Source organism: Nyctibius grandis, chromosome 31 (genome assembly GCF_013368605.1).
Source record: "Nyctibius grandis isolate bNycGra1 chromosome 31, bNycGra1.pri, whole genome shotgun sequence".
In the NCBI taxonomy this organism is placed as follows: Eukaryota; Metazoa; Chordata; class Aves; order Nyctibiiformes; family Nyctibiidae; genus Nyctibius; species Nyctibius grandis.
The window spans coordinates 2,291,267-2,315,325 of record NC_090688.1 but is presented as its reverse complement, the minus strand read 5'-3'; the positions used below and the strand labels follow the sequence as shown (position 1 = coordinate 2,315,325).

Sequence of the window (24,059 nt, the reverse complement as noted above, 5' to 3'; positions counted from 1 at the left end):
GCCTATCACAGGGCTGCCTGTGAACATGTGGAGAATGACACTGTCACAAGTGTGGTCTCCCATGGGGGAGAACATGACGGTCCTTTTCTGATGTGCCTCAGGCTACACTGGCAGTTGGTATTGCCATCCAATCACAGGGCTGCCTGAGGACACGTGGGGATGACGGTGTCAAGAAACGGCTGTCAGCCAGTCACTCGTCCTGTTTGTGGTGTTTGCAGATCCAGTCATGGAGGTCATGGAAGGGAAGAAGATCTCCTTCAAGAAACTCCTCACCTTTCTGCTCTTCAGCTTCACCTTCAGCTCCTGTCTCTTTGTTTCACTTCGTCAGTTCAGGACTTCGGAGCCAGAGCATTACGGTTCCAATCCCTGTGCACAACTAGGCCACGCTGGAAACTCCATCGCCCCACCGAAGGGTGAACACAGGCTGACCATCCTGCTGTGGAAGTGGCCCTTTGGGCACCCCTTTAACTTCACAGACTGCTCGAAGCTCTACAGCACCCCGGGCTGCCATTTCACCGTCAACCGCAGCTGGTCCCAAAAGGCTGATGCTGTGATTATGCATCACAGGGATGTGTGCAGGGACACGGAGAGGCTGGCCCAGCTCCCCAGACTCCCTTCCCAGCGCTGGATCTGGTTCAACCTGGAGTCCCCAAGTCACTCTCCAAACTTAGGCGCCATGGACAACCTCTTCAACCTGACCATGTCTTACCGGAGAGACTCTGACATCTTCACCCCTTATGGGGAGCTACAGTTCCTTGACCAGCCACAGCCCTTCAGCATCCCACCCAAGACCAAGCTAGTGGCTTGGGTAGTCAGCAACTGGAGAGCAGGATCCCACCGGGAGAAGTACTATGAGGAGCTGAAGAAACACATCGCTGTGGACGTCTATGGGCAACATCACTTGCCCCTGCCCAGGGACAAGCTCCTTCCCACTGTGTCCCAGTACAACTTCTACCTGGCTTTTGAGAACTCACGGCATGAAGACTACATCACCGAGAAGCTCTGGAGAAACGCCTTGTCCTCTGGTACCGTCCCTGTTGTGCTGGGGCCTCCTCGAGAAAACTATGAGCGCTTCTTGCCCCCTGAATCCTTCATCCATGTCGATGACTTCGCCAGCGCTGGGGACCTGGCGCGATACCTGTGGGAGCTGAGTGAGGACACCGAGAGATACCAGCGCTACTTCCAGTGGCGCAAGTGGTGGAAACCCGTGGTGGGGACCGGCTGGGCCCTGCACGTCTGCAGAGCTTGTCACTTCTTGCAGACGACGGAGGCCAGGTACCGGGTTGTGCCCAATCTGTCTGAGTGGTTCGTGTAACTGCTGTTTGCTCAGCTCTCTGCTGCGCTGCAATCTTTTTGTCCTTGTTGGCAGGTGGCAATTTCACAGGATGATTGAACTTGATGGAAATGGTGGGGCAAGAGGAGCTTTGAAGCGAACCAAGGACAAGGAAATAATTAGGTGTTTGTATGTCTTTGTCTTACAGGACAATAGAGGGTCAGATCGAGTAGTACATTGTTTTTTTTAGCTGATCTATGAGTTACCTGAACAACTTGTTATGCTGGCTGCAGCTTGGGCGTTGGAGAGGTTCACTGCCAGTCTCTGCAAACAACTCTGGGTCAGCTCCACAGGCGGCAGAGATGAAGCAGGTAGCCGAGAGGGGAAGGTGAAATAGCAATATCTCTCATAAACCTGTTGCAAGGCCTTTGTACTGTGCAAAGCTGCAGCTTGTAGGGGCAGCCACACCACTGCTGCCTGCTGCTGCAGGAGGAACCGGCCGTGCTCCTCTCCCCCAGCCCCTCAGCCCTTCGCTCTGCCTCGGGCTCTCCCTGACTGCCTTCAGGCTGCTGCATCAGGATGCTAAATGGGCAGAAAACTACTCAATTTATTTTACAAGGCTGTTTTTTGGACAGGTTAGCCAGACCGGTGGGTTTGAGGAGGGGTCTGACAGCAACAGACTGGTGCAGGTAAGGTGTGGGGTGGCAAGGATGCCCCTGAAAGCACTGTAAGTTTTAGTGTCTGCAGCACCCTGTGGCCAGGAGATGCTCAGGACCAGCATGTGATGAGCCACCTCCTCCTGTCTGCCTCGACCATCACAACTTCTGACATCAGCTCATGTCTCTAGGCCGCGTATTTAAAAAACCTGTGAATAAAAGCCCTTTATTGAGCTTCCTGTTGCCGCTCAGGTCGTATCACTGGAAAGTGTTTCCTTTTCAGGTAGAAGAGCCCCGTTGCATGGAGTTGGTGGACACAGCTGTGCCCTCCCAGGCTCCCTGCTGATATCTCTGGACATTCAGTTTGTTTTCCCGACTGCTACTGATCCCTGAGCCGAGGTTTTCAAAGGTCTGTCCTGACCCCAGGGTGTTTCCATGAGGAAAATCAGCTTGGAGTCCAGCAATACATACAGAGACGCAATTGTTTTCTCCATCAGCAGCGTTTAGCAAACATTTCCAAAGAATCCCCTCTGCCTTTCCTCCCACAGTCCTTCTGCAGCAGAAGGACCATCAGCAAGACCTTGCCTCTAGCATTGCAGTCCCTCATTTTGGTGAGCGAGCTTTGTCACTTTCATTTTTCCTCTGCTTTGCAGATTGGTTGAATACATTGATGAGCACAAGCCTACGAACAAATCCTTCACTCTCAAATCTGAACCTTTATCCCTCCCTTCTTTTTCCTGTCCTCCTAACAGCACCTGTCTAGGTGGGACCTTCCTGAGGCTGCTTAGTTTCTTGAAGAGCCCTTGTTGAACCTTAGCAAACCACTTTGGAAATTCAGGTAGACAAATGTGCCACGTCTTCCTTAGCCGTGTGCTTGCTGGCTGCTTTGAAGAAGAGCAATAAATTTGTGAGGCATCAATATTTATTGCCAAATAATTGTCCATGCTTCTGCCTCATCTGCCTGCAGACACATCTCTGCTCCTTTACCATGTAGCTTCTGGGATGCATGAACCAACCCTGATGCTTTTCCTGTCTTTAGAGCTAGTTCAGTTCAGAGCAGCTGGAGAAATTTAGTTAAACATTACTGATTGAGCTGCTATGGATTAGGGATAAATAATAATTCTGCAGGTGAGCTCTGCGAACAGTCTCTCCCCATCAATGGACAGCACTGGGAAGTTGCCCTGGACGTTCACTCGTTTCACTGCTCCTGCTGGATTTGGACGATGTAGCCATGTGCTGTGACACAAGGGGCTGGGACGTGGATGGAGAGGGATGTTGAATGGCAGGAGAGCACCTGAAAGAGCCTTGGGCTCCTTGGCATAGGGGGCCACGGGGACAGGGCTTGACACATCCATTTAGTAGACATCTTGCATGCAGAGAGGGCCAGTTCTCCCAAATTTAGGGTTTGTGGAAAACCCCTTTTCCAGCTACAGGGAAAGTCAAACATAATTTATCCATCCCTGCTAATGCCTCCTGCTGCTGCAGCCCCTCCAGCCATGGCTGGGGAGCATTTTGGGAGCACCCACTTGGCAAAAGAGGTTTCTCTTGCCCACCTCCCCAGCCCATTTCCCTTTGCTTCCAAGACCTGGAGTTGTTTAACATCTGTTAAAAAGAGATGAGTCCTGTAGGGTTTTGGACTCTTAACTGGGGAATGGCAGCACCAGGGGGATCAGCTCTCTCCTTTTGCACTTGAGCCTGGGGTTATTTTGGCAGGTCAAGGCCAACCAGGCTGGCCAGCCTTATTCCTCCCCTGGGTCCAAGGGCTATTTGGGGACTTGGGTGAACCTTGAGGAGAGCAGTAAGGGTCTTGCTAAGCCTGAGGCCGGTCAGCCTTCGAGGCTGCAGGAGCAAAGGCAGAATCAATACGCAGGAGGGAGATTTATGAACGTTGTCCTCACCCTCACTCCCCATATTTGCTGCAGCCTTTCAGAGGGCAACCAAAAGGTGAATTTTAGTCCTGCTGAAGCATTCATAGCCAGACCATGGGGTGTTAGGAGCTTGCATCCAGCCAGGATTAAGCCATGGTCCTTGAGGAGGGGATGGGGGGTTGGCAGGACAAAATATCACATTAAACCTTCCCCTCCTTGAAGCGGTGGCTCGGTGCTGCCGTGGCCTGGGGAAGGGATGCCTGTGGGCAACGTGGAGCCACACACAGGCTGAGTTCGTTAGGGGATGGGAAAGCTGACACTGCACTCGGGAAACGCTGTAAGTGGGGGGACTTCAGCGAGGGAAACATCTGGATGGCTGCACCACGGGGGCCCGGGGCTGGGAGACCACGCTGAGAAGTCACATTCTGGCTTTTCCCGAAACACCAGCCTGGGGTTTGCAGCCTCCTTCCCAAAGTGGGTTTCCCTTTTCACACCCGGTTGGGAGATACCAGCATGAGGGGCTGCTTCAGTCTCCCCCAGAGAAGATGCAGAAACACCCCGTTTACCCCCAAACCTCCCATCTTTTCACCCAAAGGTGGTCGAAGGCAGGCTGAAATGTTCCCAGCTGATGCTTTTGGGCAGAGATGATGCAAAAAGCAGAGGAGGGGAGAGCTTTTACAGGGGTATTTCCCCAAGAGGAGAGAAAGAGGCTGCTCCTCAGGGGAACTCAGGGAGATAAGAATGTTGAACATGGAGGTTTTGGAGCAGCGTCTGACTTCTGCTCTGCAGAGACACCAGGGCCGAAGGGGAGCCCAGAGGAGAGGCAGAGCTTGGGAGAAACAGAAATCCTCCCCAAGCCCAGCTCAGCAGAGCTTTGCACTTACAGAAGGGAAGAGAAAAGGCTCAGATACACCCAAATCCTGAAAACGCAGCACCTGGAGCCTTACAAGCTCCAGAGCTTCATCATCACCGGGTTTGTCCTGCTGGGTGTGTGAAGGTGCCTGAACCAACGCTGTAAACTCAATTCTTTCCAGCTTTCTTGAGCAAACTCCACGCTCTTGTCTTCACTTTTATTCCATGTTTTCCATTTTGAAGTGGGGCTGGGTTTATTTTCCCATGGTTTCTGTTACTGGGAGGTAATTTTGAGAAGCTCAAACCAAGCAGTGGGGTTGAGCACTCTCAGCATCCCATTCCCCGCCTGTTACTTTTTCCGTTTAAAATATGAACAAATGAATACAGAACGTCATTTGAGAGCTGCGAATTTTAAGCTGGGGGCTTTAAAGCAAGCACCAGTCAATGAAAAAAATTTCCCACTTACACTATGGCAACATGCACCTCATCTCCAAGAAACTGCACCCAAAAATCACCCCAGCTCCAGCCCGGCAGCACGTCCTGGCCCTGCAAATGTTGTTTTCTTTCTATTTTTTTTTTTGTGCTCTTAGAGGAGTCAGATTTTCCAAGCAGCCCTCTCCAATTTGGTCATTAAAGCTTCAGTTCATCTTTTTTTTCTTTTTTTTTTCCTTTGGCCAGGCTGGCAGCGCAGCAGGGTCGCAGCTTTTCTTAGTTTCTGGAGCTCCCGCGCACACATACACACGTACACACACATGCACGCACGCGTGCGCGCACACCAAGATTTATGAGTCTCAAAAGATGCTTCATAAAATATTTACAAAGCGGAGCTTCGAGCGTGAATGTTTGACTCGGCCACGAGCCGGCCACGGCTGTCAGGCCTCTGGGTGGCATGAGGGGGGAATATAAACAGACCTTTTTTTCCATTCCCAAAAAACCACTATAAACCTTTGCGGTTCAAAAGCATTTTAGCTGCTTTTTTTTTTGTCTTAGCCCAGTTGTTCCCCGCTGTCTGGTGCCAACTCGCTGGCTTTGCTCAGGATGGGGTATTTTGCAAACAAATGAGGGAAATTCTACCCATCTCACCACGGGCACTAGATAGTTTCAGCCTATTTTCAGTGAAAAAAAAGAAAAAATCAAATTTTTCTGGACAGATTGGGGTAGGGGGTTAGTGCTTTTAAAGGACATGGATGCAGGCAGTTCCCTGCAGGTTAAATGCCCTAATGTGTGTTAAATGGGGGTAATGTCTCTTAAGATGGGGTAATATATGTTAAATGGGGGTAATGTGTGTTCAGTGGGGTTAATGTGTGTCAAATGGGGGGGTAAGGTATCTTATAAGGTATGTTAATTGGGGGGTAGCCCATGTTAAATGGGGGCAATGCACATTTAAAGGGGTCAACGTCTGTTAAATGGGGTTAATGTGGGCTAAAAAGGGGCTCAAACAGCAAGTGGCCTCTGGCTCTCGTCCCCTGCGGAGCTACTGGAAACCAGTAGCAGGGAGAAGGAGCTGGGCTGGGACTGGTGCGTGTGCGGCGGCAGTGTCGGTGCCAACGCTTCCATTTTCCACAGCTTTGAAACACGTTTGCATCCTGAACTTGGCCGGGCTTTCAAATCACAACATTTCACCCAAAACAAAACATTAAGCACCGTAATCAACCTAAGAAGAAGAGCACCAAAACTCCAGCCAACGCCTGCTGCCGGCTTTGAGATGTTTTCCCTATAAAATAAAACATGTTTCTAACCTCAGCGCTGCTTCCAGATGAGCGACTGAAACTTTTTTTCTGGCTGACCTTATCAAAACTTTACGTTTTTTTTTTTTTTAATGTGGTTTTTCCCAGAATTGGCACGTCTTTGAGCCAACGCAACTGGAAGCGCCTTTACAAGAAGGGGGCAAAGAGGATTATTTCTGTGGCTAAACCAGCTCCAAGCCCCACGCAGGCAATGACCCAGCCTCGGTAACGTCTCAGATCGTTGGTTTGCATAAATAATAGTTTCACAGCAGATGAAAATGAAAGAAATGGGGCTGTTTGCAGGTGTGGAGGTTTCTGTAGCGAACTGGAAAATAAAGCCAAGCTCCTGCCATCCTTCAGCCTCCAGACAGCCCTCTCTGCTCTCCCAAAAAGCCAAATTTCCCATTTCTCTGGCCATCCCTGCCCCCATCCCCATGTTGGGGACATAACATCCCTCCACCGTCGCCTACCCATAGGCAGCAAAGACGATAACCAGCGAGAAATCAATATAATCCTCCTTTTATTTCCACTTTGTCGTGAGTATGTAACAGCATCACACCCGAGTTTATGGTTGCTTAAAAAAAATAATATCATACTGCATTTTTTTTCCCCCAACGTTCAGAATAAATGGTAAAAATGTAATAAATGTAAACTGCACTTGGCACCATTTGGATCAATAAATAAAATTTTAAAAAAAAAACAGAGAGAGAGAGAGAAAGAACGCGTTACGTAGATGGCACACTATGGTATCTAAATAAATAACATAAGTTACTTTGAATAAATAGAGAGTATCTAAAATATAGATGCATTGCATCAACTTCTGCAGATGGTCGGTCAGACCCGACAATACCAGAAGGGAAATGGGTTTATCCGGATGGTGCCGAGCGGAGCCGCGGGCTGGACCGTGCGCTTCCACCCTGCTCCCGCCATGAAAAAAATCTCCTTTTTTTTCCTATTTTTTCCTTTTTTTCCTTTTTTTAAATTTTTTTTTTCCCTTTTTTTCCCCCCGCTCCTCTTGGGCCTCAAGTTTGAGGCTACCCCTTGTTCAAGCAAGAACGAAAACATGTGGTAGCCCTATTTACGAAGGCTTCGAGGCTTCGAATACCACCAAAAAAGAATTTATCTTGATAAAGTGGGAAAAGGATTTCTTCCCAGCAAATTTCTGGACCTGTTTAACTAAGGAACATTCCCTTTGCCAGTGCTTTCATCGAGTGGAAACAATGATGTTAGACCCATTTCCCCCCCCCTCACTGGTACCAAATCAGGAGTGAGCCCATGTCAGCAAATGGGATCCCAACCGCCGCGAGTGGCGGGTGGATCCGAGCCAGAGCCGGAGCCGCGGCGCTTCGGCCGCCTCGACACAAACACAGGCGCGTACGTATATAGATGTGTAGAGTAAAACACAATGAAACGGCCCATAACTCATTGTCGGAGAGCCGGGAGAACATAACACTCATATTTTGCGCTGTCACAACCGCAAGAATAGTTTTAAACATCTCCTCGTGTTTCCAAACCTGATTTTTTTTTTCCTTCGTCTCCTGCGGAGCGGTGCCGCTGCGAACAGCAAAGCTGCAGCAACAGAAAGGCAAGCTGCAAAAAAACCTCAACCCCAAAACACACCCCCGTGACAGATGTTGCATTATTAACAATAAATAACGCACGGGATGGTGAGGAAGGAGCCAGATGAGATTTTGCTGTAGCTTTGAGTAGGGAATTTTTCCATCCTATTTCGCCCTTTCTGCATTGTAGACATTCTTCCGGACAGCTCCAGCTCTTATTACAGCAGAAAGGGTTGTAGAAATGGAAAGCATTAGGGAAATATCAACGTTTCTATTGGAACCACATTTCCGTGCCCAGGCGGTAACGAAGCGGCGCAGGACGGCGCGGCCGGAGCGATGCTCCCGCAGCGGAGCCCAAGGATCTTCGTGCAGAAAATGACCCCGAGACGCACGGAAGACACGCAAGCAAAAGCCATCCTTCGGCCACGGCCACGACGCCCCAGCTAACCCCAAGACAAGGTTTTTGGTTTTTTTTTGCGGTTGCAAAGCCCAGCTGTGACACAGCTGCACCCAAAAAACAACCCCAAATAAGCAGGCGCAGGGTGCCTGGCCGCCACGCCGGCAGCGGCTGGTGTCAGGCATGTCTCCTACACCTCTGTACAGGCTGGTGCTCAGCTGCCAGTGGGGTGAGAGAAAAAAAAAAAAGGGAGGGGGGGAAGAAAATAAAAAAGAAAAAAAAGAGGGGAAAAAAGAAAAAAAAAGAGGAAAAAAAGAGGGGGAAGAAGAAAAAAAGAGAAAAAAGAGGGGGAAAAAAGAAAAAAGAAAAAAGGGGAAAAAGCAAAAAAAAAGAGAGGAAAAAGATAAAAAAGAGGGGAAAAAAGAAAAAAGAAAAAGAGGGGGAAAAAGAAAAAGAAAGAGAAAAAAGAGAGGAAAAAGAAAAAAGAAAGGAAAAAAGAAAAAGAAAAAAGGGGAAAAAAGAAAAAAGAGGGAAAGGGGAAAAAAGAAGAAAAAGGAGAAAAAGAGGGAGAAGGGAGAAAAGAGGAAAAAAGAGAAAAGAGAGAGGAAAAAAGAGAAAAAAGGAAAAAGAAAAGAGGAAAAAAGAGAAAAAAAGAGGAAAAAAGAGAAAAAAGAAAAAAGAGGAAAAAAGAGGAAAAAGAGGAAAAATTATTAATTGGTGCTACTCATGTTGGTTTGTAACACACGTTGCATCAGGGGTTTGGTTTTTTTTTCCCTCCAGTATGCCTGTTTTTTCAGGGTTGCTGGATTTGCACTGCGCATGGGTGCACCTTTGCAGCTGGAAGGGCTGCGAGCGGGTCTGGGGTGCCCGAGCCGAAGGTTTTATTTCCCCCTCACCGGAGGCTTCTGCAACAAAACTAATTTTAGTTTTATAGTACTGAGGACTGGAAAGCACCCAAGCCCTTGAGAGTGCCGTTATTATTATTATTATTATTATTAGATTTGGATGCTTTTTTTTTTTTAAAAGTCAGGAGCGAGCTGCTTCTCTGCCGTGCGGATCACGCCGGCGGCTGCCCATCTGCTGTCCCCATCCTGCTCCCGCTTGCTTCCTGTGGGCCATATTTTTAATTTCCACCCCAACCCCACGATGCAAACCCTCCCTGCAGCACCTTGCAAGGCTCTTTTGGGTTCTCCGTGCACCGACTCGAGTTTGTCCGGTCTCAGCGGCCTTTGGGTTCGCCAGCCCTCGATGGGTCACCAGCGATGCCCCACGGGCAGGTTTCGCACCCCGCGCCCACGGCTGCCTTCTCCTTTTCCCTACAGCGAGGGGAAAACTCCGCGTTACAGAGTGCAGGCTGCTTTCCCCGGGGACGCCGGGTGCGCGGCCAGCCCTGCTGAACGATGGTGTTTATATTCCTTCACTCCATCCTGGCTCTGCTCAGCCAAGAGCAGCGTTTGGATGAAAAGGAATTAAAAAAAAAAACAAAAAAAAAACAAAAAACCCAAACCCCCCCAGCCTGGCCCTTTGCAGAGGTCAGGAGCGCTGCTGGGGGAAGAGCTGTCTCCTATCCCAAACTGACTGTCCCCCATCCCAAACCGAGCTGTCCCATCCCGGGGGATGCCAACCTGCTCCCCAAACCCCTGCAGCAGCATCCCTGCGGTCACCTCTAGCACTCCTCCTCCTCGCTGCTGCTCTGCGATGGATGTGCACGGGGTGGTTTTTTTTTCCCCATTTAGCTGGACCGAGGAGCTGGGACGCCGTCGTGATTGGGGTGTGGGGGTGGCGAGCGCAGCCTTTTCCTTGGCGTTGGTTAATGCCCAGGACATGACACCAATATTCTCCTTCTGTTTATGATTTGCTTTTTCTGGGAAGAAGGCCAAGGGGAGAAAACCCATCAATCCCAGGCAACAAATATAGCCTGCCCGGAGAATGCAAAAGTCTGCGGTCTCATTTATTTCTCCGCAGAGTAAACAAGAGTGACACTGCTGTAAATGCGAACCGGAGCCAAAGCCCAGGCCTGAGTCCCCCCGTCCCGCACGATCCAAGCCCCCGCCGAGGCGACGGGCGATACTCACGCGCCGCAGCCGGGAGAGCCGGTCCGGCTTGCGGGGGGATGCTGAACCGCGGCTGCTCCTGCCCACGCTGCAAACCCGAGCGCCACAGTTTCGCTGGTGGCCCCATGAGGCTCTGTCACCTCCCGGGCGGTGGCAGGTCTCCAGCCCAGTTAATCCAGTTACTTCAGATTATCCCGAGTTTTAAGAAGAAAAGCCTGGGGCTGCGGGGAACGAGGCGATGGCAAAGGGGGCACGAGTGGGCGCAGGGAGCGGAGCCAGAGCCTTTCCCCCGAGCGCAAACCACTGTCAGTGCATCTCTGCTCCCAAACACGGGGGTTTGGGGTGCCCCTGGCAGCGCAGGGACCCCCGCACGGCGGTCACGAAACCCTGGGAAACCCCCACACAGGGCAGCTACAGACCGCAGGGCTCAGCCCCCGTCCTGGGGCAGCACGGGGCACCCGCAGCCATCTAACGCACCCCGCGCCTGTATCGTACCCCATAACACACACAATGTGTGCAGCACTCCCCATAACACCCACTGGGTGTGCAGGACACCCCGTAACACCCACTGGGTGTGCAGCACACCCCATAACATACACTGGGTGTGCAGGACACCCCATAACACACACCGGCTGTGCAGGACACCCCATAACACCCACCGTGGTGCAGCATGCCCTGTCCAGTACCGCACACCACCGGCGCCACGCCATATGCAGCAACACCTGCACAACACCCCCCGTGCACACACCCAACCCGTAACGCCCGGCGCACCCCGCGCCCATCACCTCTGCTGCGTGGGGCACCCCCTGTGCAGGGGACACCTGCTTTGCAACACCCTCCACCAATAACACGACCTGTATGTGTGACACGTAACGCACCCCGTGCACCCCAAGTGTAGAATAGGCCCTGTGCACGTCGCACACCCACTGTCACCCTCCGAGGGGGCTGACAGGGACCCCTGGGCCACCCCCGGCGGGGACAGCAGCTGCAAGCAGCCGTCACCGCTCCAACAGCCGCGTCCTCCACGGGCACCGACAGCCACATCTCTAGTCCTGTGCATCGAGCGGGACGGCAACACTGAGGGAGGCACCAGCAGCTCAGTCTCTCCTCCTCCAGCCAGAGGTCTGGGGACCGTCCCTCTCCTCCTGCCGCAGCCCCTGGTCCCTCTGCCTGGTGGCCAGCGGGGTTTTGGGGCCAGGGCATCGCCTCTCCTGCCCGCTCCTCCCAGAGGGGCCCCGGCCCTTCACACGCAGCCGCACTCCTTGGCCGAGAGCTCGTTGACGGTGTAGTAGCGGTTGTAGGCGTCCAAGAAGGAGACGTCATCATCGTAGGCCAGCGGCCGGCAGCAGGGTCGAGCCCGGACCTTCTCCTTCTTGATCCTCCTCCTGCTCCTCATGCTCTTCAGCGAGAGGTCGTAGCTCCGGATGGCCGCCTCGCAGGTGCCGCTGCAGTAGCGGAAAAGCACCGTCTCGTCCGACTCGTAGCCCAAGCCCAGCTCGCTGATGCTCACCTCCAGCTCCTTCAGGGCGCAGGGTTTGTGGCGGGCGCGGGCACGCTTCCTGCGGCTGCCCGCCCGGGGGAAGAGCGGCAGCTCGTGGCCGCCCGAGTTCATGGCCTGGCTGTAGCGCTCCACCAGCGCCGAGATCAGCTGCCGGATCTCCCCCTCCGTGTAGCTCTCCAACAAGCTGCTGTCTGCAACAGAAGGGGCGGACGTTAGCGGGTGTCCCCCGGGGTGGTGAATGTTCCCCAGAGGGGGTGGCTGTCCCCCAGGATGGAGCTCCCCTGGGGCAGGTGGATGGTCCCCCTGGCCAGGTGGATGTACCCCAGGATGGAGATCCCTTGCGGTGTGTGGATGTCCCCCAGGATGAAGGTCCCCTCGGGCTGGTGGCTGTTCTCGAGGTTGGAGGTAACCCTGGCCAGGTGAATGTCACTTAGTGCCATGGTCTAGTTGCCATGGTGGTGTCAGGGCAATGGTTGGACTCAATGATCCCAGAGGGCTCTTCCAACCTCATTGATTCTGTGATTCTGAGGGGCTTGCCCCCCCAGCACCCCTAGGCCAGCAGCCAACACCCAAACTGTCCCCATCTACCACTGCCAACGCCCAAGTCCCCTTGTCCTAACCCTAAAGCCGAGCTTAGTCCAGCTCAGCGCTGCGGGAGGCACAGGAAAGACGGAGGAAAGCGTAATTTGACAGCTTGTCATCGATTTCTATATTTCAACCCAAAAAAGAAATCCTTCTGGTTTGGAATCCAAACAAACCCGCTGCCAGCACGAAGGGGCGAGCGGCGCTGCGGGGGAAGCCGCTGCCTCCCCGCAGAGCGGAGCCGTCCCTCTTCATTTTCAGCTCCTGTTTGACATTTGGCATTTGAAAAAAAATAGTGCAGAAATAATAAATAAATTTTAAAAATCTAAAAAAGCACATTTGGAGCTAAAAAAGCAGCTTCTTTGCATTAAAATGAGCCACTTGCACTCGGTTTCCCTACTTGGAGAGCTGAGGTTTGGTGCCCAGTGGCTGCATTTTTGCAGGGTCACCCTGAGCCCTCCCTGCTGCGCCCCAAAGCCCCTCTCTGAACACTCAGAAAAGGGATGCCCAGAAGCAAGAGAGGGCGGCGGGGAAAGCAAATGGGGATTGAACCCGCTGGGCTGTGTCGGGTTTTGCCTGCGAGCCCCGAAAGCGTGTGGGGTTCTGGGGTCAGATCCTGGGGTTCTGGGGTCAGATCCTGGGGTTGTGGGGTCAGATCCTGGGGTTGTGGGGTCGGGAGGGACGGTGGCCCCGGGCGCAGCAGCTTACACTGGGAGAGCAGCGAGCCGCGGCGTTGCAGGGCCCGTGGGGATCTCCGTGGAGCCGCCGGTGGTGAGGAGGAGGAGGAGGAGGAGAAGGAGGATGCCCGTGAGGAAGAAGACGGCGAGGAAGGCGAGGGGCTGTATTTCCGGCTTCCGTTGAACATGTCTCTACAAACTAAAATGGATAACACGGAACTGAGGAGCATCGATGCAATGGCTGCAAACTTCCATACCTTCATCTTAGAGCAAGTCCGAACATTGAAACTCTGCAAAACAGGCAAAACAAATATCCTTATTACGCGGCCTTCGCCCGTGGGCCCCCTCTTCCCTCCCTCCATCCCCGCGGCTCGGGCTGGCTCAGCATCTCCCATGGGACCACCAGTGTCCCCTTGGCTCCAGCTCGTTCCCTCTGCCCTCCCGAGACAGGGCCTAGTGTTGCAATAGGGAAACTGAGGCACGGAGATACGGTGTAGGCTTTTCCATGAGGAAAGGCCACGGTGGGCGAGGGGTGGCAATGGGGACAAGGTGGTGTCCTCAGCTGATCCATCCCCGACAGCATGCAGCCTGGCCGGGCAGGGGGATATCCACCTCCCCTCGCTCCGGCCGGGTTTCCCCGCACAGGGGGCTGATATCGCAGCGGGCGGCTGCGAGTAAAGGATGGACAAACTCATGCCATGACACCTCTTCACCCAGCACATCCCCTCCTGGGGACGGGGTGAGCAGCCGAGGGAGCGCCTGGCTCCATTGTCCTCCCCGCTCCCTCGCAGAGCCCCGCTGCCGTTTGCTGTCCCCTCCTTTGGCGAGGGGCACGGAGCACCACGAGTCCCAGACCGCGCCGGTGATCGGGGTCACGCTGCTCAACCGGAGCCCGAGTCCCTCCCTGCCAGCACACCGACGCGGCAGCTCCATCAAAACCAGCCAAAATCATGAAAAACTCAGGAAAAAATGAACGGGGCGGCTGAACCATCCCAGCGCGGCTGCAAGGCTTGCAGGGGGACCGGGCACCTTGGCCATGTGGATCATCTGGGTTTGCAACCCAGCAGTTCCTCAAAGCGTAAGAAAAAACCCCCCACAGGCGAGCCGGGCCCTTACCTTACGCCATTCAATTTTCTCCATCCAAAGCAGATTGGATCTGGTGGGATTTTACAATTGACCCCACAGCCGGGCAGGGCAGTGGGGAGTGGGGTCCGTGCTCCCGGCAATGGGCTGTCACCCATTAAATCCCCATCAAAGACGGGCTCTGGAAAGTGGCATGGACTTGCAGCCGCCTCCTGGCCCCTTTTTTTTAATTTCAGCTCCTTGTAAACTCCAAACATTTCTCCTTTCAAAATGAATTTTCCACAGGGGGAAAAAAAAGGAGAGAAGGTAAAAAAAAAAACAACCCCAGTTTAGCAATATTTGCCAAATAGAATTTACCGGGGGGGAAAAAAATGTTTATTTTAAAATGGAATTTGACAGGTTCACTTTTACTGTTATTGTAGAAAACACCAAGAAGGGCTGTGAACGCTGCCTCATCGCCGGCAACCCTTTATTTTACAGGATGCAGCTAATTGCACATTAACTAACGGTAATTATATGCCCTTTAGGTTACAAGATAATCGTAGAACCCAGCCAGAGTCTAAATATTTTCAACTGGGCTATAAACAATGCCAAGCTAGAAAAAAAAAGAATAGTTTCACCATATAAGGAGGTAAGATCATGAAACCCCGCCGGGGTACAAAGCGGCTGAGCTGGCTGAGACACCGCGTCGATAAGCGCCGGCAGCAAAACGTGCATCGGGGCAAGAGTTTTGCAGCCGGCTGGAGGGGAGAGGAAAGAGCGTTGGGAAGGGGGGACGGTGCCGTCCCCGTCTGCTGCCGCTTCTCATCCACGGAGCCGAGGTGGAGCCGGTCTCCTTGTCCTGCAGCTCCGAGGAGGACGATGGAGGATGGTGGAGGACGATGGAGGATGATGGAGGATGGTGGAGGATGATGGAGGATGATGGAGGATGGTGGAGGATGGTGGAGGGTGATGGAGGGTGATGGAGGATGGTGGAGGATGGTGGAGGGTGATGGAGGGTGATGGAGGGTGTTGGAGGATGGTGGAGGATGGTGGAGGGTGATGGAGGGTGATGGAGGGTGATGGAGGGTGGTGGAGGATGATGGAGGATGGTGGAGGATGGTGGAGGATGATGGAGGATGGTGGATGATGATGGAGGTGGCTGGGTGTGTTTGCATCATCAGAATGAGGTGCCTTAAATTCAGATTTCTCCTCTGAGATAAGAGCAGGAGTTGGGGGGAACAAGCACCAAAAACGCTCACTGGTACCAAACGGTTCCCAGTCAGGCAGCGGGAATGGGTGCTAAAGGAAGGAGCTACTGGTGAGAGTCCAGCGGAGGGGTACGGAGATGGTCAGAGGGCTGGAGCATCTCTGCTACGAGGAGAGGCTGAGGGAGCTGGGGCTGTTCAGCTGGAGAAGAGCAGACCGAGGGGGGATCTTATCAATGCTCACAAATACCTCAGGGGCGGGTGTCAAGGGGATGGGGCCAGACTCTTCCCAGTGGTGCCCAGCGACAGGACAAGGGGCAACGGGCACAAACTGAAACACGGGAAGTTCCATCTGAATATGAGGAAAAACTTCTTTACTGTGAGGGTGCCAGAGCCCTGGGACAGGCTGCCCAGGGAGGGTGGGGAGTCTCCTTCTCTGGAGATATTCAAACCTGCCTGGATGTGACCCTGTGCAACGTGCTCTGGCTGACCCTGCTTTGGCAGGGGTTGGACTGGATGATCCCCAGAGGGCCCTTCCAAGCCAACCACTCTGGGATTCTGTAAATGGCGAAGGACCGAGGAGATTCATTCTTGTTCATTCTTGGAGAACTTGCAAAACGTGGAGAATGAGGGACTCGTGAAGAAAGAGCAGCCTCAGGTGAAGCACACAGTGGGGATTTCAGAGGTGGGGAAGGGACCCTGCTTGTGGTGATGCACTGGACGGCAGCAGTTGGCTCTCCGGGAGGACAAGCAGCTTTCGGTGGCTGATGTTGGGGCATTTTGGGAGGTGAACACTGCTGTGGACAGCCAGCAATGGGATCACACACAACCCAGAGCTCAACGTCACCTCCCGAGCTGCTCCCGGGGGGCTCAGCCCCCTTCGGCCCGCACTGGGGAGGAAAGGGCTGCGACGGAGCACGGCTGCAACACTCGATCCATCCACCTGAGAAAGGGCCTCTGGCTTATTGCAAGCCCATAAAATTTTAGGAGGGTGGTTTCAGGCTCGCTGCACATCCCGTAAAAAAGCCTCTTATTTCAGCAGCCAGTAATTCTGGCCCCCACCCGCTCGCTGGTGACCTTTCAAATGACTAAAACTCCAGCTCCGACATGCAAAACAATCAACAAAAACGATTCTGGGCTTCGCCTTTGGTTTCTCTTGCCCTAAAAAGCCACAGCCCACATGTGCCAGCCTGCGGGGAAAGCTGAAGTTCGAGGTGGGGGGAAAGGAAAGACACACACAGCCGTGACTCACGCGGGGCCATGTTCACGCTGGGCTCTCCCATCTTTCTGGTTTCCATTTTAAACCCGCTCCCAGCAACGATGAAGAATCACCAGAGGTTTGACACGTGCTCCCCTGGATCCGCCGCTGCCGGCACCGACGCTCTGTTCAGACACATGGGGTACAGCCCCGCATCCCCCATCCCCAAAACCTCCCGGGGCGCAGACCTGCACCCACAGGTGCCCACGCCAAATGTATTAGTAAAATTTATCACTCAAAGCCTTACGCAAGGACTAAATTACACTAATGAATTGACTATGAATTTGAAGCCTAACATGAGGCCAAGTATTTTCTGGCTTTGCTTCTGTGTCTCAGCAAACTCCTTAATTTTCTCCCTACTTATCCATTACTGCCAAATTGTCTTGCTATTATTGTAGAAAATTGCAGCAAATATTGGCTTGCCCTTAGGCCTATACTGAACGAAGTAGAAATGGGGATGCCCGCCGTGAGCCTGGCAAGGTATGAAAGCCATCGTCCACTAATCTTCCTGAACTGAAAGAGCAAGTGGAAGATAACGCTCAGCCCCTCTTCTTGAATTTTATTAAACAGTTGGTGAATTATTCCTATAGTTGGCATTTCAATCATAGAATCATAGAATGGTTTGGGTTGGAGGGACCTTAAAGATCATCTAATGTATTAATAGATTTTTCTCAAAGACTTACACAAAGCTAAACTAGATTAATAGGTTGAACATTAGGAAGCATTTCTTCTCAGCAAGGGTCATTAGCCATTGGAAGGGGCTGCCCAGGGAGGTGGTGGAGTCACCATCTCTGGAGGTGTTTAAGAAAAGACTGGACATGGCACTTAGTGCCCTGGTCTAGTTGACATGGTGGTGTCAGGGCAATGGTTGGACTTGATGATCCCAGAGGGCTCTTCCAACCTCATTGATTCTGTGATTCTGTAATACAGCAACTACATATCTGCTGATGTGTAAGAGGAGGCCAAATATATTCCAGCTTCACAGAATCAATGCCCCAGGATGTGCTGCGCACCCTGGGCTGCCCGGAGGCAGTGGTTTGCACACGAGAGTGCAAAGCGTTTGCAAGGAGCTTCAGTGGGCGAAGCCAGCAGCTGGTGAGACCACACGACAGCTCCGGCCATGCAGAGGAGTGCCGGGCTCCTGCGGGGAAGGGGACCCAGGGCCAAACCTCCACTCCTTGAGCGTTCGCCAGCAATGCCAGGCTGCTGCGAACAAGTTGCCCAGGGCTATTGCTCAGCATCTGGTAGGGCAAGTGTTCATAGAGTCATAGAATGGTTTGGGTGGGAAGGGACCGTTAAAGGCCATCTAGTCCAACCCCCTTGCCATGAACAGGGATATCGTAGAATCACAGACTGGTTTGGGTTGGAAGGGACCTCACAGACCATCTAGTTCCAACCCCCCTGCCATGGGCAGGGACACCTTCCACTAGACCAGGTTGCTCCAAGCCCCATCCAACCTGGCCTGCTGAGCAGGGAACTCAATCCTGCAGCAGAAGACCCTTCCCCACCAGACAGCCCCAAAACCAGCCCCGTTTCGCAGGAGCCCAGCACTAAAACCTCTCTGGCACGAAGCCTTTGCTCCGGCAGCCTCCTCGGCCAGTCACCTGCCCCGCTCTCATCCCTGCTGCAACCGGGGCTCACTTCTTTCCAGTCAGAAGAAAAAAAACAGTTTGTGCCCTGAAGAACTGGAAATCTTAAGGAAAAACAACAAATAGCAGCACAGCCAACTCCCATCGCTTCATCTGGAGGGAACGGGTTGATTATCTTGGCTCCCCTCACCGCAGCAGATCCTCCCCAAAACCCCTCCACGAGCTCCTCGTGCATCTCGACTTTATTTTCAAAAGGGATCCAACAAATCCACCCCACGGCCCTATGTAAACTTTTCCAAGGCTTGATTACCTCCCCTCACCGTTCAGCAATAAAAAAAGTCAAATCAATCGAGCCACATTTCTATTTTTCTTCGCTTCAGCTCCTGACCTTCGGCATTTCTGCTGCCTTTTCCTGCTAAACCAAGAAGCAGCAATTCCCTCCTGCAGATGCATCACCTTCGTTCACAAAACCAGAGCGTTTTGGCCTTCTAAGACTCCCCTCGCTTTTCATCCTCTTGGTTTTTCTTATAGAGATTTTTTTTCTAAGCCATTTCCAGGTTTTCAAGCAGACTCTTAGGATTTGTTTCCGATATCTCCTTAAAGCCTCAGCTCCTGGAGTCATGAGATGAGGGGGGAAAAAGCAGAATTTGATTTTTTTTTACCTTAAAGCCTCAGCTCCTGGAGTCACGAGATGAGGGAAGGAAAAGCAGAATTTGATTTTTTTTACTCTAAATCCTCCTTGATGGAGGGGGAAGGAGGAGACGTGAAAACTTTCAGTCCCGACGCTCCAAAGCCCAGAAAGCAGAGAACCCAAAAGCCATTATATTATAAGTGTGTCATAAATTTTCAGTCGATTCATGCTTCCGGGCATTGATTCATTATTTTCAAGCGCTCGGCCTCAGCCACGCCGCAAGAATGGATGAGGCCACGGAGTGGCCGAGGTTTTTTTGGCAACAAGAAACACTTGGAAAGACGAAGGCCTTGACGGGACATCAGAGAGAGCTTCCACCTGCCACACGCTGTTTATTTTAGTGCCTTACATGGGAGCCAAACTGCTTTGAAATCCCGGCTCCTCATGACTCACCCTGCAAGAATTAAACAATTTCCACCCAGGCTCACGGTGAAGCAGCTCCAGGCACTGCTGAAAAGCGGCTCCTCCAGCTCAACGCCCGGTCCTGCTCGAAGGATGGTCGGCTGGTCTCGCAGGGATAAGTTTCCCCCAAACTTATCACAAGCTTCTGCTTTCTGGGGGGATTGAACCCCCTCCAAAGGGCATCGGTGTGTCTGACAGCCCTGAGCAGGGCGGATGCTGCGCTGAGAGTAGCAGAGTCTGCAGCGGGATGGTCAATGCCCCAGGGTCAAACCAGTCCCCAACTGGGAAAACTGGCCTCAAAATGGGGAGCGTTGAAAGGAAAAAAGCCCCAAACCCTGATCTGAGTTGAACTGTTGGATTTTCCTGCTCTTTTGACAGTAAGTGGGTACATCAAGTGCATAAAGGAGGCGAAGAAAGACAACAACGTCCCCATCTCCAGCTCTGCTCCAGAGGTTGCTCCGGGGACACGCAGTGCCACCACCTCAGTGCAGATGTCCCCTCGGCTGCGGACACGGGGCAGCGACACCCACGTCCTCGCCGGCAGCTCTCCCCCCGCCAGCCCTGCACTTTGAACACCAAAAGCGACGATGGCCACGGTGTGTCCCACGGCCCCGCAGCGCTGGCTCGTCCCCGCGCTGCCTTCCTCCCCTCCCCAGCTCTCCCCTAAGCAAAACCAGAGCCGAGCGCAGGACACATGGTTCTGCTTTGCCTAAGTGAAAACCAGCCCAACGCGACAAACTCCAAAGCTCTTCCCACAGCCGCAGCTTCCCCCAGTCCCCTCCCAAAGGGCCGACCCCAAACGAGCCAGACCCGCATCCCTGGGCTCCCTGCCGCAGCCCGGCTCCTCTGGGAAAGCCTTTTGGGGCGACCACCAAAGCCCCTCTTGGCTGCAGCCCCTTGGCATGGCCCCGGCGAGGAAACGGCGGTGGCGGAGCCGGTCCCAGACCCCCGGGATGGCAGAGGAGGAGGAGAAGGGGCCATTGCCAGGCGGGGGGAGCGTCAGCCCCTCGGCTGAACACGCCAACCATCGTTGAGCTGCGCCGTTCCCACGCTGACATGACATTTACGTTCGGGCTGAATTACGGCGGGTTTGGTTTACATCTCTCCAAACAGCTGGGTAACAGAAAAAAGACAAAAAAAAAAAACCACAACCCCATCATCATGATAAAAATAATCAGAAAAATAAGTCCTCACCAAGCCCATTTGCTAGGGGCACGTGTGCCCTGTGGTGCTGCAGGCGATGCCGGGGGGGTGGTGGCCATGCCGCGGGGTGGTGTCCATGCTGTGCTCCAGGTTGTGGCTGGGGAAGGAAGATTTCATGGCTTTGCCACAGCTGGGACGCTGCATCTCAACGTGAGCAGCGAGGTTGGGACGCAGCTTTCCAGCCCCGCTGAGCTGAGTGCGGGTAGTTGCCATCAGACCGAGCAGCCCCACTCTTGTCCCCATCCATATTCCCCTCATTTTGGACTTCAGGGAGCCAAACCAGCTCAAAGGCGGCCCGGCTGGGCACTGGAGATGGCACCAGGAGGTGCCGGCAAGCTCAGAGCTGGGTACATTAACTCACAGAATCTCAGAATCAATCAGGTTGGAAGAGCCCTCTGGGATCATCAAGTCCAACCATTGCCCTGACACCACCATGGCCACTAGACCATGGCACTAAGTGCCATGTCCAGGTTTTTCTTAAACCCCTCCAGAGATGGTGACTCCACCACCTCCCTGGGCAGCCCCTTCCAATGGCTAATGACCCTTGCTGAGAAGAAATGCTTCCTAATGTCCAACCTGAACCTCCCCTGGTGAAGCTTGAGGCTGTGTCCTCTTGTCCTATCGCTGGTTGCCTGGGAGAAGAGGCCGACTCCCACTTCGCTACAACCTCCCTTCAGGTAGTTGTAGACTGCACTAAGGTCACCTCTGAGCCTCCTCTTCTCCCCAGCCCCTCAGAGCAGAGCCAGCCCCACTCAGACCCATTTTGGGGTCAGACTCCTCCAAGGAGCCCTCGTCAGCTGGATGCCAGGATGGTGCTGGTGGGTCTCACCATCTCCCGTCCCTCCCGTGGGATTTCTGCTCTCACTGTCCTGCATGTGCCACGGCACGGGGCTGGGGGGAGGCAGTTGGCCCACCGGATGCATCCGCACCCTGGGAAGCAGCACCGGCACCTTTGATTCCTTCCCCGAAGGTCCTGCATGAGCTTTTGTATCATTAATTAACAGGGGATACGCAGCGGGTGCACGGTGAGGAGCGATCCCACTGCAGCTGCAGACCTGAGCATGGCAGCGTGGTGATTTCATAGAATCATAGAATCATGGAGTGGTTTGGGTTGGAAGGGACCTTAAAGACCATCTAATTCCAACCCCCTGCCACAGGCAGGGACACCTTCCACCAGACCAGGTTGCTCCAAGCCCCATCCAACCTGGCCTTGAACACTGCCAGGGAGGGGGCAGCCACAGCTTCTCTGGGCAACCTGGGCCAGTGTCTCACCACCCTCACAGCAAAGAATTTCTTCCTCATATCTCATCTCAATCTCCCCTCTTTCAGTTTAAAACCATTCCCCCTCATCCCATCACTCCATGCCCTTGTCAAAAGTCCCTCTCTAGCTTTCCTGTAGCCCCTTCAGGCACTGGAAGGTGCTAGAAGGTCTCCCCAGAGCCTTCTCTTCTCCAGGCTGAACAGCCCCAGCTCTCTCAGCCTGTCTCCAGAGCAGAGGGGCTCCAGCCCTCTGAGCATCTCCGTGGCCTCCTCTGGACTTGCTCCAACAGCTCCATGTCCTTCTTGTGTTGGGGGCCCCAGAGCTGGACGCAGCACTGCAGGGGGGGTCTCAGAAGAGTGGAGCAGAGGGGCAGAATGCCCTCCCTCGCCCTGCTGGCCACACTGCTGGGGATGCAGCCCAGGACACCGTTGGCTTTCTGGCCTGCGAGCGCACATTGCCGGCTCATGGTGAGCTTCTCATCAACCATCACCCCAAGTCCTTCTCCTCAGGGCTGCTCTCCATCCATTCTCTGCCCAGCCTGTATTTTCTGCCATGATGTCCTGCCAGGTCCCCCCGCACTGGGACCGGCTCAGCCCTGGCTGGGCTTAGCTCATCCCTGCGAGGGCAAAGAAAGATGCTGCTTTCCCTCCCACCTCGCCTGCCCTCATCTCCCACCCTGCCGCTCCTGTCCTTGCCGCTCTCTTTGTCACTCGCCGGGGCACAACAGAGGCAGAAACGCAGCTGCAATATAAATCAGCACTAAAAAAAAAAGCAGTTTAAATGCAGCACGACTCACGGCAGCATCCACCCTGCCCGGGCAGCACGGGGACACCTGCACAGAGGTCTGGGGGCACCTGGAGACCTGCACCCCCAACACCCCTCACCTCTCCAGTTCTGCAAAAAAAAAAAAAAATCATTGAAAACATCACATTTTGGGGATTTCTATTCCTCTTCCTAGCTAAATATCAGCCAAAGTGCTTAAAAATCCGAGCTGGCTGGACATGGGCGGTGTGGTCCCCAGCGCTGCATGTCCCTGCTGAGCCCGACGAGGTGCGACTGCTTCACCAAGGTCAGCAAGGCTACAGCAACCCAAAAACCTCTATAAGCCGATTCAGTCAGTTCTAAGCAGCAGCAAGAGCCACCCTTTATGAGAAGAGATGAGTAATTAGAGATAAAATGATGAGAAAGTGCTTCAGGGTGGTATCGCTCGGCACGTCAGCCGGAGCGGAGAGCGTGGCTCGTGGCATGACGCAAAATAACGCTGCAACAGGGAATAAAACCTGCAAAAACACCCCCTGATGCACCCACATCCCCGTGAGAACGGCCGTTTGGTGATGGGCAGAGAAAATAAAATATATAATTTGAAATCCCACCAAAATCAGGATGGTTTCTGTAGCCCTGCAGGAAATCAAGGGTAACTCCAGCCAAAGAAAAAACCCCACAAGCAAGACCCCCCTCCAGCACTGCGCACCCATGGGTGCCGGTGTGCCAGCAAACAGCAGCCTCATCCATCGCCCAACACCATTTCTCCAGCTCAAAATGTCCCACTCACGCCAAAACCTGAAGCCTGAACGTCAAATTTTGTTTTTTTTCCGGCGTGACAAACCACCCCCCCACGCACTAAATCACCGCGTGATGCCGAAAAGGGTGATTGTCGGAGGAAACTAATTACTGTGGCTTGTTTGAACAATCCCAGCGCCTCGGGAAATACAGTTAAAAATTTAAATTTTGGCAGCGAGACGGAGCCCAGGCCCCAGATGTACTTTCCTCTGGGCTGGTTTCGACACCGCTGGTATCTGCGAGCTGCCACGGGCGTGCTGGGGGCAAAAAAAAAAAAATCTCCTTTTTTTCCCAAGAAAGGAAAAAGCCCTCGGTTGGATCCAGGAGGGAAAAACCACGACAGAGGCTGGAGGGTGCTGGAAAAGCATCACCTCCTCCCACGCAGCGGCTTTGGCCACTTTTGCCTTCTCTCTTTTGTAGGTTTTCCTTCTTTGAGGATTTGATCGGCGTCGTGGCACGCTCCGGCACCCCCCAGATCCCCATGGGGGTCACTGTGCCACAGTGTGCCTCAGTTTCCCCTTTGCCCTGTATTAATTCCCCATGTTTCCCATGGAGGCAGAGCAACCACCTCTGGCTTTTCCACGTGTCTCCAATGGGCTGGCACGTTAATAATTCCCATTCTCATCCCCAGAGAAACAGATCCTGCCCTAACCCAGCACCCCTGCAAACCAGAACCGAA

General features: G+C 53.3%; 2 protein-coding genes across 2 annotated transcripts; one reads left to right on the top strand and one right to left on the bottom strand.

Moving 5' to 3' along the window:
• The first annotated feature begins 226 nt into the window (after nucleotides 1-226).
• Nucleotides 227-2,739, top strand: FUT6 (fucosyltransferase 6). Its single transcript, XM_068420793.1, has 2 exons — nucleotides 227-1,275; nucleotides 2,682-2,739. The coding sequence occupies exons 1-2, from the start codon at nucleotides 227-229 to the stop codon at nucleotides 2,737-2,739; spliced, it is 1,107 nt and encodes a 368-aa protein (XP_068276894.1).
• An 8,890-nt stretch (nucleotides 2,740-11,629) lies between these two features.
• NRTN (neurturin) lies at nucleotides 11,630-13,430 on the bottom strand. Its single transcript, XM_068420906.1, has 2 exons — nucleotides 13,178-13,430; nucleotides 11,630-12,078 (listed from the first exon to the last, which is right to left on the bottom strand). Exons 1-2 carry the CDS (start codon nucleotides 13,407-13,409, stop codon nucleotides 11,630-11,632), a joined length of 681 nt encoding a protein of 226 aa, XP_068277007.1. The 5' UTR covers nucleotides 13,410-13,430.
• Between the last annotated feature and the right edge of the window lie 10,629 nt (nucleotides 13,431-24,059).